General features: G+C 47.9%; 1 protein-coding gene across 1 annotated transcript; it reads left to right on the forward strand.

The window, feature by feature from the left end:
• Nucleotides 1-172: 172 nt before the first annotated feature.
• Nucleotides 173-14234, forward strand: nolc1 (nucleolar and coiled-body phosphoprotein 1). The gene is made up of 14 exons (XM_062463025.1): nucleotides 173-363; nucleotides 643-698; nucleotides 1033-1172; nucleotides 1329-1435; nucleotides 1968-2088; nucleotides 2247-2332; nucleotides 5222-5342; nucleotides 5450-5590; nucleotides 5908-6012; nucleotides 6101-7117; nucleotides 8954-9835; nucleotides 10200-10327; nucleotides 12361-12444; nucleotides 12658-14234. Exons 1-14 carry the CDS (start codon nucleotides 253-255, stop codon nucleotides 12814-12816), a joined length of 3258 nt encoding a protein of 1085 aa, XP_062319009.1. The 5' UTR covers nucleotides 173-252; the 3' UTR covers nucleotides 12817-14234.
• Nucleotides 14235-15349: the final 1115 nt, after the last annotated feature.

Raw genomic sequence — 15349 nt, forward strand, 5'->3', positions numbered from 1 at the left:
TATTCATGACGTAAAATACATGAGACAAACTTTAAAACATGTAAGGATTTATATACATTGATAAAATACACAATTATTACCGGAAAACATATTTTAATAGTATTCAGTAAAGTAAACCTAAACAAAAATGGACGACCATTATGTCCTAATAATAAATAAAACGTTGGACCACCTGCAAACGGCCTTATTGTGCGCCAGGTAATCAACTCACATGTGACGCTTGTCGAGTCTCTACAAACGTGCGTGGTGAAGATGGCGGCGCAAAATTCGGTGCCGAGTGATCTCTTTAAGCACGTTTATTCATTTCTATTAGAAAACAAGTTCACAAAGGCTGCGCAGCAGTTTATTAAACAGGCCAAAGTGGTAAGTACCTCCTACCGTAAATCTATAGCTCTCACACAGCTTATCTCTTCACCATTAGTTAGCAGTTGCTGCTGGCGAATATGGCGAGCTTCCTTGCTAGTTGGCAATGCAGGCCAACTTTGCTGTGGCAACACGTGTCGATAACAACCTAGAATTAATGCTAATGTTTGATAGATAAACGCTTCCTTGCAAACGCCTGTTTGTGTTGAATAGTTGGGATTTGTATGAGGTATCCCGTGGAGTCATTAACACGTGCTATTTCCATTTCTCTCCCAACAGAACCCGCGTGAGAACAATGATGAAAGTCTGGAAGACATATTCAACTTCTGGGTGAAGTGAGTAGCTTGCCATTCTCCTTTTGATTTCTCGTGGTTAAAAAGATTAAACACTTCTAACATCAAGGGGGGAGGCATTCCTAAGTTATGGTTGTGATCACCTGCAGAACTACCTTTTATTTAATGCTTGAATGCCGCTGTTTTGACCGTATGATAATCGTAGAATATGCTTGCCAGTGTTGTGTGCAACCCCCAGAGCAGTACCACATGTGACTAGGATGCCTTCAGTCTCATTGTAACTCATAGTGTAAGATTTGGCCCGAACTATTACAAGATATGCGTCCCCCATAAACCAGTCCTCCTGGATGTGATAGTAATGTTTGTGACTTTCTAGGTCTCCTGAAGCTAAAAAGCGGAAAGCTCTCACCAGTGATGCAGGAGGCCCGTCAGCCAAGAAGACCAAGACCTCTGCTGAGAGCTCGAGCAGCGAGGAGAGCAGCGAGGAGGAGGAGGCAGCCAAGGTTGCTCCTTCAGGTAGTTACTGGACCCCTGTGACCCCACAGTTCATCTGCTATTATATGAATCATACACATGCTTGTGTGTTCACCAAGAATACTTAATATACATGTTAATAAAGCTGTCACCTGCATTGTCTGGAAGTAGTTCTTAGATTCTCCTCTTGTCTCTCAGCCACTAAGACTGCTCCAGCGAAGACTCCTCCAGCTAAGATGGCCACTGCAGCAAAGCCAGCAGAGTCCAGCAGCAGCGAGGACTCTGAAGACGAGCCTCCAGCTAAGGTAACTAGGAGACCCCTCTCCTCCCGTAGCTGGGAGACCCCTCTCCTCCCGTAGCTGGGAGACCCCTCTCCTCCCGTAGCTGGGAGACCCCTCTCCTCCTGTAGCTCGCTCGCAGTTGCTTACAACTCTCAAATGTTGAATTTTTACACAAGGACATTGCATACGCACATATTAACTGCTACTCGTACAAAGTAATAACGGGCTTGTTGTAAGCATGTTTTATCGTGCTCACAACTTGCATCAATGAAAAACTTGGGAATAAAAATGAAGACAACTTAAGTCAGTAATTCATATAGCGCTGTAACAAAACAAAAGATTGCAACCAACTCAGGTGCAGCTGTTACCAACTGAGAAAGTTGATGTCCATGAGTTGATGTTGTGGTAGCACTGATGCCAAGTTAGTCTGGAGTCCTGCTACTCAGCCATGTAAGATGTCACCATGGAGCAGGAGGTTACTTTCGTGGAGATTTCAACCTGGACTTCTGCATTTCCTGATCTTGTCTCACTGGTATAAACCCTTGTGTGTTGACAGAAACCAGCAGCGGTCAAGGCCCCAGCAAAGGCAGGGCTGGCGGTGGGAGGCAGGAAGAAAGACTCCAGCTCCAGCAGTGAGGAGTCTGACTCTGAGGAGGAGCAGCCTGCTGCAGCAGCCAGTAAGTTCTGGGAACCACACGCATGTTCAGAGCAGCCAGTAAGTCCTGGCAAACACACACATCAGTGGGTTTCTGGGGTTCAGTAGAGGGGGGTGTGTGGTTGGGGTGTCTGCCTACTGGTCCTTGTCCCTGGGTGACTGTGTTCCCTGGTGTCTCAGAAGGACCAACCCCCACCCCCAAGGCCGCTGAGCAGCAGGAAAGCAGCAGTGAAGACAGCTCCAGCGAGGACGAGACGCCTGCCAAGGTACCAGAGACCTCCCGCTGGTCCCCTCTCTACCTGTCTTGCTCTCTCCTCATCTCAATCTCTCCCCCTCCATCTCATTCTTCTGTTTCTCCCCCCCACTGTCTAGTCTCCCTTCCTCTTTCTCTCTGCTTGTGGTGCGCTGTGTGCAGGCTCGGGCGTCACCCAGCTCTACAACCTGTTAAGTCTAGTCATGCAGGGCTCCAGACTAACTTGTTGCCTTGGTTGCACTGGTGCACCTAACTTTTTTTATTTAGGTGCACCAGCACAAAATTTAGGTGCACCCAAATTTTTCCTTGCGTCGCCACAATTTCAAGGTCACCTTTTTATCACGCTCCATATACATTCATATATATTATGTAAATGATATTAACCTGTTTACGCTCCTGTTTCGCCCGCGAGACAAAAATGCTGCCTCCCCCTTCCTCAGTTACGACGCACTAAATTCTAAAAAATATATTTTTTAGACGCTACACATGTTATACATCGTTGGAAAGCTACGATTCTTGTGCTTCCATTGAAATAAACCAATTCAAGATCAAGTCGCAATAGCAAGCAAAGTCAACGTCTTTTTCCGGTGAACATTCCTTCAACAATGCCAAAGAAAAAAGTTGTACTCACCCTAAGTTGTTCAAATAGGTCCAGGTGTGCAAATCATGCCATCAAAACTTGATCTGCGTAAGTCCCAAGGGTTCAAAGTATCTAACCATGTAAAGTAATTCGTCCAAATACAATGTTTTACGTTCATGAATAGCCATTATCCTTTGTTTCATTATGCAAGTTAGCCGACGGAAGAAACAACTTGTTCACATAAAAGTGTTATTTTCTCCGATTTATCAACGGAGTATTTACAAAATGAAGGTCTCAAAATGTCCGTTGAACCCTCCCCTTTTGATTGACACCTTGTTCGACCCAATAGGAGCTTCCATGCCCCGTTGACAGCCCTCTAAAGCCAACTAGGTCTGTGCGTCCTGCCCCCCCCCGCCCCCCCCCCCCCACACTCGTTCTAAACAAATTTCTCGAACTGGCTTCGACTGGCTCTGAAATTAGCTCGTTAGCCTTGTAGCTGACAGCTAGCTGAAAATGCCAATACCTCATTTGTATGCGTCTGTGGAGCCTTCAAAATAACAGTCGATTGCGCAATATGGTTGACAGAATCAGTGTTCTTTGTGCGCCAATCCTTGGAATCAGATAAAGCACTCCAATGTGTTCATGCTTCAGTTTTTGTGTTTCAGTATTACTAATTAGGGATTTAGCTATTATATATGATATTTCTAAGTACCAGAGATGGGCCAGAGATAACAATTATGAAAAATAATACCTTTTTATTTGACCTTGACCTTGGTTACAAAGGGTCATTTTGGAGTCTCCAAAAGACCCTTTTAGAAAATTCCTGGATGTACTCTTATAAAAACATGTGTCAAATATGAATATATTGTGGTATTATGTTTGACTTTTGATTTGAATTGGGTAAGGCTTCAACCTGTGGTCCAATTTAGTCTTCCAGATAATACCTACCACCTCTAGGCCTCTTCAGGCCTCTGTTTTCAAAACAAAATCTAGGCGGAAATAGAAATTTTCACTTTCCTTGTGTTCAAGCTTCTATTACTCAACACTAGAAGGACTGACAGGGGTCCTGACAACAGGGGACATAACTTCAGAGTGTCAGCTTTCAAAAGAGATCATTTACATGCATGTACTCCAAATGGTTCAAGAACAGCTTCCAATTTACTTTGGGTATGCTGTTTAGGCGTTTTCAGGCAAATTTAACAGGAACATGAAAAGGTTAAACAAGAATAAGGTGTTGGTAAATATATTTATTTGAAGCACAATCATACTGTGTATATATATATTAAAAAAATATATATATATTTTAAGTGCTTCACTGAGCTACCAAACTAAAACATTTTAAGCAAAATAAAACATTTCAAAATAGAAAGTGCTACTGTTTAAAAGTGCTTCCCTGAACTGAGACCTAACATTTCATGGCTCAGTCTTATAGCGGGTCCCACCTTGCTGTCGCATGCCCTTCAGATGGCCAACACCTGTAATTTGGCCTTCTTGCCCTAATCATCTTGCCACACTCTCCCTAGCATCAAAATCCTAGCTCCATGGGTTAGCTCCATGGCCCAGCTTCGTAACTCAGGGGTCCGCAATTCATTTTTACAAGGGGCCACATGAGAAACCTGAAATGTGTTGGAGGGCCTCATCAATTTGCTCACTATTTTCTCCCATTGTAAAAAGCAGTAAAGTATATATTTTGATTAGCTGCTACTGGTTATCAGAAGAATAAGGATATTCTGTAAATATTTATATAAATATTTTAGATTTTGGTGTAGGTCAAATAGGAAAGATTATAGAAGTAATAAACAGGACTACATATTTACTACCGCTCAACACATTTATTTATTTTAAATTTTTGATTTACCTCACGCGGGCCGGATTGAGACAGCCTGTGGCCGGTTATGGCCCGCGGGCCATACAATGCCCAGGTCTGCTAAACTGACTCTCTGGTGCTCAGGTCGTAATTTCAATCACACAGCACGGAGCTACAGGAATATGTGGACCACAGCCAATCAGAGGCAAATACCCGCCCCATCTCTGTCTCTGATTGGTTTAGACCACAATATTATCCAACCATGAGTGTCAGTTCCGTCTTAAGATAACAAACGCTTAGTTTGTGGAGAGACAGCGGATGCAAGGAGGTTGGGTGCACCGGTGCGACCTAGGAAAAAATTGTCGCACCGTACACATTTTGGTCGCATAGTGCAACCAAATCGGTCGCACTCTAGAGCCCTGTCATGAAGGAACACCACTGGCCATGGGGTGGTAGTAGGTGTGGTCCAGAGCAGAAAACTCCTCTACAGCCCTAGCTTCTCTTTCTCTCTGCAGGCCCCAGCCAAGGCTGCAGTCAAAGCCCCCCCAGCCAAGGCCCCCCCTGCAGATGAGTCCAGCAGTGAAGACTCTTCCTCTGAGGAAGATGATGCTCCTCCCTGCAAAAAGCCCAAAGCTGGTAAGGGGTGTATGTGTTATGTTTGTCCCAAGTTCAATCACACCTGAACACTTCACATTTAAGAACTGACCGCTTTGATGCTGATGCCCCGTGTTGTGTCTCTGTAGGGCCGTACAGCGCTGTCCCTCCCCCCGCCGCCAAGAAGGCCCCCAGCAAGGCCCCCGCCCCCAGCAAGGCCCCCGCCCCCAGCAAGGCCCAGGACAGCTCCTCAGAGAGCAGTAGCGATGAGGAGGAAGTGAAGACTGCAGGTAAGGGCTCGTCACAGTCCTGCTGCCTTCCTCAGAGGACGTCTCCGCAGGCCTGGAGAGACAGCAGCCTGCACCAACATGGAGGCCGCTTTCACTAGCCAATCAGGAGTTCGAAATCGATCTTTATTCATTGAGCACACCTGTTACTGTTTTATAAACTTCCTCTCAGGAGTCCTGTGTATGGGGGTGAGGGGTGTTAAGGTGCTGGGGGGTAAGGTGTTGGGAGGTAGGGTAGGGGTTGAGGGTGAGGAGGTTGTAAGGGGTAGACCTGGTTCTCTGGCTCTCCCAGAGGTCTGACATTGCCTCACACCATTCAGGTAAACCTGCCCCTGTGAAGACGCCCCCAGCCACACCTGCCGCCCCGAAACCTGCTGCCCCAAAACCTGCCGCCAAGAAGCCGGAGTCCAGCTCTGATAGCTCAGGTAGGAGCTTGCTGGTCAGATGCACTCTCAGCCTGCTGGAGAGAAAATCACACCGTTCATGCAAGCTCATCTGTTGTTCCTCCCCCAGACTCAAGTTCGGAGGAGGAGACCCCAGCTAAAGCTACCCCAGCTAAAGCTACCCCAGCTAAAGCTACCCCAGCTAAAGCTGCCCCAGCTAAAGCTGCCCCAGCTAAAGCTGCCCCAGCTAAAGCTGCCCCAGCTAAAGCTGCCCCAGCTAAAGCTGCCCCAGCTAAAGCTACCCCAGCTAAAGCTGCCCCAGCTAAAGTTGCCCCACCGAAGGTGTCTAAGGCTGCCCCAGCAGAGGAGAGTTCTTCATCCTCCAGCTCTGAGGAGGAAGAGGAGGCCAAGAAGCCGGCAGCTAAATCTACCCCAGCTAAAGCTACTCCAGCTAAAGTTGCCCCACCGAAGGTGACTCCTGCTAAGGCTGCTGCAGCAGAGGAGAGTTCTTCATCTTCAAGCTCGGAGGAGGAGGAAGAGGAGGCCAAGAAGCCAGCAGCTAAATCTACCCCAGCTAAAGCTACTCCAGCTAAAGTTGCCCCACCGAAGGTGACTCCTGCTAAGGCTGCTGCAGCAGAGGAGAGTTCTTCATCTTCAAGCTCGGAGGAGGAGGAAGAGGAGGCCAAGAAGCCGGCAGCTAAAGCTACCCCAGCTAAAGTTGCCCCACCGAAGGTGTCTAAGGCTGCCGCAGCCGAGGACAGTTCATCTTCAAGCTCGGAGGAGGAGGAAGAGGAGGCCAAGAAGCCGGCAGCTAAAGCTACCCCAGCTAAAGTTGCCCCACCGAAGGTGTCTAAGGCTGCCGCAGCAGAGGACAGTTCTTCATCTTCAAGCTCGGAGGAGGAGGAAGAGGAGGCCAAGAAGCCGGCAGCTAAAGCTACTCCAGCTAAAGTTGCCCCACCAAAGGTGACTCCTGCTAAGGCTGCTGCAGCAGAGGAGAGTTCTTCATCTTCCAGCTCCGAGGAAGAGGAGGCCAAGAAGCCGGCAGCTAAAGCTACCCCAGCTAAAGCTACCCCAGCTAAAGCTACCCCAGCTAAAGCTGCCCCAGCCAAGACCCCTCCTGCCAAGAAGGCAGAGTCCTCAAGCTCAGGTGAGTCAAAAACAAAGTTAACAGCTTCTTAGAGAGTAGAAGGATATGTGATGGTGGGCAGGCATAAAACCAGATCAGACATTCTACGACCCAGATGAGACCTGTCAGGAGACCAGTGTGGTTCCGTTTCCTGGCTCTGCCGGTCTCCTTTTCTAATGTGGCCCTGTTCTCTAGACAAAGGGTTTAGACAGTCTTGGAGGTGACATGATGACTTACTGGCTATAGAGCTGCTGTCAGTTAAAGATCCTGTAAAGTGGAATTGAAAACGAGTTTTAAGTTCACCACACCACAGAAGAATGTGTTAACTACCCATCCAAATTCGAATGAAAAAAAACAGACAAGTGTTAAATTAGGCTTTGAAATCGTGAGAAAGTCAGCACTCTTCTCTGCTTGAGACTAGGGGGGGCGTGTCGCCTGAAGGAGCTGAAGCTCCGCCCCTCGCTGCTTACCTACGACCCAGATAATGGACGCTACGTCAAGCCGAACAAAACAGTATAAAACTTGAATTTATTTGTTCAATGAGTGAAACGTACAGATGCATATAAATGAAATGTTCCCCTGAGCTGTAACACAGGAGTAAAAATGGACACCGGAGACAGCAGACAGTGAGCTCCAACTACTTCTAGCACATTAGCTACCATTTCACCAAAATACCATCATTCTACACCGAGTAGCCTAATATCAAGTTAGCGGAGTGCACTAACTCATAGCAGAAATACCTCTGGAAAAGTTATCTAGTATAATTATAACAAGCACATAGAACTGCGTGATGAACTGCTGGCAGCGGTGGATGGTCCAGGTGCGACCGGAGGATGAACGGCCGGGGGGGGTGATGCTCGGTACGGTGCCGCGCTGCAAGAGAAGCCGTGTGTTGGTGAACCCGGTCTGTCTCTGGTCCATGTTAAAACTGTCCGCCGTGAAATGGTCACTGCAGAGTTTATCCGAAGCTTTCCATTAGCGTGGCTCTTCACAAAATCAATCCACCTATTTTTCCTTTCCTCATCAGTAGGGAAATTAAATGGCGTTGCAGCGCAGCTGAAGTTCTTGCATCCAGGGAAGATGCAGTTGCGGGTGGAGGGAGACATCCTGAAGCTAGCTAGCTAGCTGATGTAGGCTACAATAACAGTACAGCAGGAGGAGCCATTCAGTGATCTGACGTAGATGGGTCAAAATGACGTAGATGGGTACTTTTTTTGGCTCCGCCCATTAAAACCTGATCTGAAAACGGAAGAGAAACTGTTCTGCGGTCTAACTCCACAATTCAGTGCGACAAAGTTTTCGCGCTTTGCACATGCTTTCAGGAACTCATTTCACACGTGTATATAATGTATTGAGAAGCAAATCATGGATTTGGCTTTACAGGATCTTTAAAGCTGACATACTGTTTGGGGGGTTATACCTCATTGGTTTTCATTGAGTTTTTGACTGCACATCAATAGGTCCCAGGTCCAAATTTCCCCCCAGTATGCCGTTAAAAATAGTGTCTGCATGGGCTGGATGATGAAATGATCTTGAATTTTCACGAGACATATTTCATATTTGTTTGTCTGTGTAGTGTTTCAGTAGATGGAAAACAATCGTTTAGCAGAGGAACAAACTCATGTGGTTGTTGACCAAACTGAGACTGATTCAGCAAGCTAACTCCTACTGCTGTACCAGACCCCACACAGCTAGTTAGCTAACTCCTACTGCTGTACCAGACCCCACACAGCTAGCTAGATAACTCCTGTGATAATGATTGTTATTGATCAGTTGAAACCAAACAAATGGTAATTTTTTGTTGGTCACATCGCCCAGCTGTAGCATCTGCAAACAGTTGTCCTCCTGTGTTCCCAGACTCCGACAGCAGCTCAGACGACGAGGCCCCCGTTAAACCTGTCACACCCACCCCGGCGGCCACTTCCACCCCCAGACCCACCCCGGCCAAGGCTGCTGCAGCGAGCAGCTCAGAATCTGACGACTCGTCTGATGAGGAAGAGCAGCCAGCCAAGACCAAGGCTTCGGCCCCCACCACCCCCAAACCAGCCTCTAAGCCAGCCACCCCTGTGAGCAAACCTGCAGCAGCAGAGGAGAGCAGCTCTGACTCCTCCTCCGAGGAAGAGGAGGAGCCTGTGAAGCCCAAGACCGTTGTGGCCAAGCCAGCCTCTAAACCAGCCACACCAGCCTCTAAACCAGCCGCCAAGAGCCCTGCCCCCACCAGCAAGGCAGCTCCTGAGTCCAGCAGCGAATCTGACAGCTCCAGCGACGAAGAGCAGAACACGACTGCAGCAGCCCCCACAAAGACCCCTGCCCCCACAAAGACCCCAGCCCCTGCCCCCACAAAGACCCCAGCCCCTGCCCCCACAAAGACCCCAGCCCCTGCCCCCACAAAGACCCCTGCCCCCGCCAAGACAGCAGACAGCTCCTCCTCTGACGATTCCTCCGACTCAGAGACGGAAGCCACTCCCGCAAAGCCTGCTCTGACCAATGGGAAGGCGGCAACGCCCAAAGCCACCGCCCCTGCCACCAAGGCAGTCGCCAAGCCTGCGGAGTCGTCCTCCAGCGACGACAGCTCCTCGGAGGAAGAGGAAAACAGTAAAACAGTTAAGGCTGCCCCCACCCCCAAGACAACTCCTGCCCCCCCTCCCAAAGCCAAGGAGGACAGCAGCAGCTCATCGGAGGAGGAGGAGGCGGCTAAGGGTAAACCCACCCTAGCAGCAGTGACGCCAATCACAAACGGTAGGAGGGAGTGGGGGAATTAAAGGGTATAGGTCAGTGGTAGAACATTTGACTACAGCTCAAGAGGCTCCCCTTCCTCGTATGGGACCCTTTATTTTTACCAGGCAGGTTGGCCACTAGGCATTTTTGTTCCATGAACAACCAGCCAAGACTTAATGCTTCCTGTGGAATTTTGTAGTCCATAAATCCTCCTGCCCCTCGCACAGCCCATTAGCTAAAGTTCAAGCTTGTTTGTTTTATGTCCTTGTTGTTTTTTCATGTTTATTGCTCTTTGGAGCATGCCTCAGTTTCACACTGGCCAGTTTTACTGCTCCAGCAGGGCGGCTGGGGAGTTTAAAACAAACGCCTCCTTCTGTCTCCGCAGGAACAAAAGTCAAGAGAAAAAAGGATGAAGACTCTTCTGACAGCGAGGAGGAGGAGGCAGAAGTGACGACTCCAAAGAGCAAGAAAGTCCCTAAGACGCCACAGACCTTTCCCAAGGTCAAGCCAAAGGTGAGGAGTGTGTGGATGAAGTCTGGAGCTCTGAGTCCAGAACCCCCTGGTGCTGCTGGGTGCAGAGCTAACACAGCTGCATCATGGTTCAACCAGTCAAATCTTTCACAGGTAGATTCATGACAAAAGGCTGAAACTAGGTTATTGTTGTGGTGGTAGTATCTGCAGGACCCTGATTGTAGATATGGTTTCAGGTCTCTGGCTGCTTGGGGTATTAGGTCTGTCTAAGCTCTGAACTTGAGCACATCTGTCTGGGATGGGAGAGATGAACTACCCCAGGGGGCTCCAACCCTGTCCCTGGAGAGTTGCCTGCCTGCCTGCCTGCCTTTTCTTTTCTTTTTTCAGCCACACTTATTTGACCTGATTCAACACCAGTTACCTGATCAACCAGCTAATTATTAGAATCAGGTTTGCTAGATTAGCAAAGCCTACAGGCAGATATCTCTCCAGGAGCCTGCCCTTCAGTCTGTAACCAAAGCATGGCTTGGATACATGGGTGTATGTGTGGAGTGGTGTATGTTGTAGCGGGGTTTGCTCGTTTAAAGATAGAAATACTTAATTTATCATAAAGTCTGGGGCACCACCCTAATATTGGTTTAGGACATTAGGGAATCCTATGTTTAATATGTAATAATCAGTCTCATCTTTAGGAATGAATTCGTTCTAAGAGTAGAGCCAATCGTAACATCAGTGAACACGCACGTCAAAATATCTTTACAATGAATTTATTCAAGTAAGGTAAACAGATCTTATGAAAAGTTGGATTATGGGTTTGATATGAGAGATTGGTTTCAATGAACAGAATGAAATGGTCTAACTTAGAGAAAGGCAGAAATTGTACAGTCAGTGATTACATCCTTACAAATCATAAACAGAGCTCACGCCAATGCCATGTCGAGGAGGAAAGAGCGTTAGCCATAGTTACGTTTGATCAGGGGTTGATCAATGATGTTGAGGGCGGTTCGCGCCAAAGGTCCATTTGAAGAATCTGAAGTCACAGCGCGGCTGCGCTGGGTCATGTGACTGAGTCTGCGGGATCTCAGTGAAGTCGCATTTGGAATTGCGTTTTTGGTTCTTCTGTTGAAACGTCCCGATAGTGACGCGTTCACTATGAAGTTGAATCTCAGGAGAAGCTTGGCGACGTCCTTTGGAACGCCAATCCTGATGGCGTTCATGCCATGGTCGGTTTCGCTGGAGTCAGAGATTGATGGTCATCTTAGGGCTTTATACAGTTCGAGGGAGGACCCGTCTGGGGTCAGATGTGGATTGGGGGAAGCTGGGTTCTCAACTCCCCCCTCCTTCCTTCACACCTACCAAAGGTGTGATCTGATCTCTGGCTGATCATTCGATGGTTCAAATATTGTTCTGGACATCTTGGTACAGTTACAAAATATAGTTGAATGATTGTTTTATTATGATAGCTTCGTGTAGATACCAAGAATGACGTGGTTATCTTTCAGGAAGAAGGAGTTGTTACTAGAATCAAGATTTCAGTGAACACAACATTAAAACAAAGTAACAAACATAACACAAATATCCCTCTCATAATTCTCCACCTTGTACTCTTGTGGTAAAGTCTCAAGAACTTTCCTCAAAAGTTCTGATCAAGGTATGTTCTTTGTTCAAATCGCCGCCGAAACGGATAGCAAATGGTCGCTGGAGACGTGTTGTCTAAATCAGGCCCTTTGAAGCTTGCAAGCTAGCAGGAGGGCTGATTTGGTAGATTGGGGAGGTCCCCCCCCCATTCTATGGTTCCTTTGCATCGGCGTTTGGTGGGTAATCAGCATACTGAGGGTGTCACAAGGGCTGATTCTGATGTGATTGAATCACTCTTCAGGTGTGGCAAGATGTTGGCTCCGTGTGGTCTTGTGGACCTCACTACAATGTGATGGGTTGTGGTTTGTTGAATGCTCACCAGTGAATAAGTTATGCATGTCTTTTCTCTAAAGCTGCATGGCCCATTGGGACTAGGCACTGCAGGATTCTGACTAAACGCATTTTCTGTCTCGTGTGTCTCCCTGTGTTCTCTAAAGACTGCCAATGTACCTTTCCGTAGAATAAGAGAGGAGGATGTTGAGGTGGATCACCGTCTCGCAGACAACTCGTTTGACGCCAAGGTGAGTTCCCCTCCCCGACACGCAGAAACCTCTCCACTGACTCAGCAAAAAAACGACACGAGAATAACTCCCTCAGCGCATCTCTGCGTCTCCTCTCCCGTCGCTATCACTTCCTAGCATTCTAAACGTTAGAGTCCATACAGTAACTTCCTGTTGTGATGCAAGGGTGACCCGATGTTTACAAAGCTGACATACCTGTTTGTTGTCCGTTAGATGGGCGCTAGCGGTGACTGGGGCCAGAAGGCCAACGATGTCTTGCGGTTCACCAAGGGCAAGTCCTTCCGCCACGAGAAGACCAAGAAGAAGCGTGGCAGCTACCGAGGGGGCGCCATCTCCACCACCATCAACTCCATCAAGTTTGACAGTGACTGAGGTTCTCTTCAACCCAACCCTCCTTGGTCCCCTCCCCCCCGCCTCCCTTGTCTACCAGGGATGTCCCCTTCCCCCAAGTCCTGACACCTCCATCTCTTCCTCCACCCACTGACAATTTGCTCCCCCCCCCCATCTCCCAGCAGCAGCATCCTGACTGAAGAACTGAACTCTTGTACTGAGCTAACAGCAAGCTAGCTTAGCGGCTACATGTAGTCAGCCAAGCTACTAGCTATCTAAGCTAATGGCTAGCTTGTGGCTACATTTAGCAGAGCTGGCTAGTCTTGATCGATAGCTATGCTGCTGTCCTGACTAGCGGTGTGACAGAGATGCTACAGGGGAGGTGTCTGCTCCTCTGTGCCTAACTATGAATGCATCAACAAGGGTAACGTCTTGTAAGGGTAATGTCCTTTGAGGGGTAATGTCTTGAAAAGTCCTTATGACTGTAGTTATGTCGTATGGCCACCAGGTGGCTCTTGGTGCCACCTTTACCTTATTGTTTGCTGTTAAATTCTGCATCCATTTCTCATGGCCCTTTCTGCATTGGTTTGTTAGTTTAACATGCGCTTTATCATGAGTGTTTTTCATTGGCAATTACAAATGAATTGTTGCATTTTATTTGTTTAGCAACCTTTTGCATCTTCAGCCTCTCGAAGGGATGGTTTGATCTTCTTGTGAATGACAGAGTTGCAAGGCTTTGTGTTTTTATGTAGAGTGTGGCTGCTCAGGTTGATATTCACATAACCCCGAAGACTAACCAGCCGCACTAGTGTTTCCTGTAGTATAAATAAGGTGTCAGCTTCTCTGTTTTTACATTACTACTCCTGGTTCTCGTTCTGATATTTTATGGAAATATTGAAGTAGTGTTCCATACCCTCTGGATGCTCGTACCACCTTAGACCGCAGGTGTGACCCTCTCCACCCTGCTGCCCCCTGGTGGCCCTGCTGCAGAAGGACTGCCCCCTGGTGGTCCTGCTGCAGAAGGACTGCCCCCTGGTGGTCCTGCTGCAGAAGGACTGCCCCCTGGTGGTCCTGCTGCAGAAGGACTGCCCCCTGGTGGTCCTGCTGCAGAAGGACTGCCCCCTGGTGGTCCTGCTGCAGAAGGACTGCCCCCTGGTGGTCCTGCTGCAGAAGGACTGCCCCCTGGTGGTCCTGCTGCAGAAGGACTGCCCCCTGGTGGTCCTGCTGCAGAAGGACTGCCCCCTGGTGGTCCTGCTGCAGAAGGACTGCCCCCTGGTGGTCCTCAGCGTCCTTGCAAGGGACAGTCCGTCCGTCCCCCCCCAGGCCGCCATCACACCCACCTCCGGATCTTTACAAGTAGTCACTTTTAATTTACTGTTTCATCTCAACTGTACCCCTGTAGACTACGGTTTCAGTTTGTTTTTCTTACTGAGTCTGAACGGAATAAAGCCTTGACCGATCTGCTGTGTTGGGTGGTTTTCCTCTGGAGCTGATAGGATGATGTACCAGTCAGGTGACTAATCAGGTGACCAGCGGCTCTGCTTTTGAGCCCCCCCCGTGGTGGAAAGTTTAGAATCGTTAAACTGAATGTCCTTCAAACTGATATTTATTAACGGCACAACCATTACATCAACAAAACAGTTTTTTTTTTTTTTACGCTGTTTGTTACCTGGCCATGATGGGATATGAAGTAGCGTCTCACAAGTTATGATGCCCAACTGATCCTCAGCGCTGATATTTAAAGGATTGTTCCCACAATGGATTGGTCACTAAAGTGACCAACGGTCTGGTTCCCTTAGTGAAGACAGTGACCATTGTGGAGACATGTTTAGACTAAGGTCAGAGGTGACATCTGTTGATCCAATCAGTATACGTGTCACAAAGTCCTCCCTATGATCAACTAATCAATAGTATGGCTCCATCCTGACTTACAGGATACAGGTCACACCTGATTTCTAAACAAATCAGTCTTGTTTCTCACATTCTGCAAGATTTCCCCTTCACAGCTGAGGTCATATAAAACTCCAGGAGATGGCCTGTGAGCGTTTGCCTTGCTTTCTCACAGACGTTCAAGACATTCTAATCCAACGTTAAAATGCAACTATCAGTAGTACAAACAGTTTTGTTCCTTCACACCCCCACTCTCTAGCAGGTTCAAATCCCCCTGTGCTACATGTATCTGTATACATATACTAGTATGATAGTATGCGATAGAAAGACTTAATATTTGACAGATTTTGTTAACTTAATTTGAAACAGGTTTGCAGAGGAGTTGACTGATGTGCAGTGATCTGCAGCACAGGAGGCATGTGGTGTACGCGAGAACGAAATCCGGACATCTGGTCAACCTATACATAGGCCTACTGTTCAGTAGGCTAATTAGCGAGCGTTATGTAAAGAAATTAAAACAGCTCTCACTAACAATTATTTTCACTGGCACAAATGCTCCCAAATATACTTTAGGTCGCACAGATACAATTTCAGGAGCATATGCGACCAAAATGGTCGCAATTTCAAGCCCTGCATACAGACCCATACACACAGCGTCTGTGGCAGTGATCTATGGGCTCCAGTG

This window comes from Osmerus eperlanus, chromosome 6 (assembly GCF_963692335.1).
Source record: "Osmerus eperlanus chromosome 6, fOsmEpe2.1, whole genome shotgun sequence".
NCBI lineage: Eukaryota > Metazoa > Chordata > Actinopteri > Osmeriformes > Osmeridae > Osmerus > Osmerus eperlanus.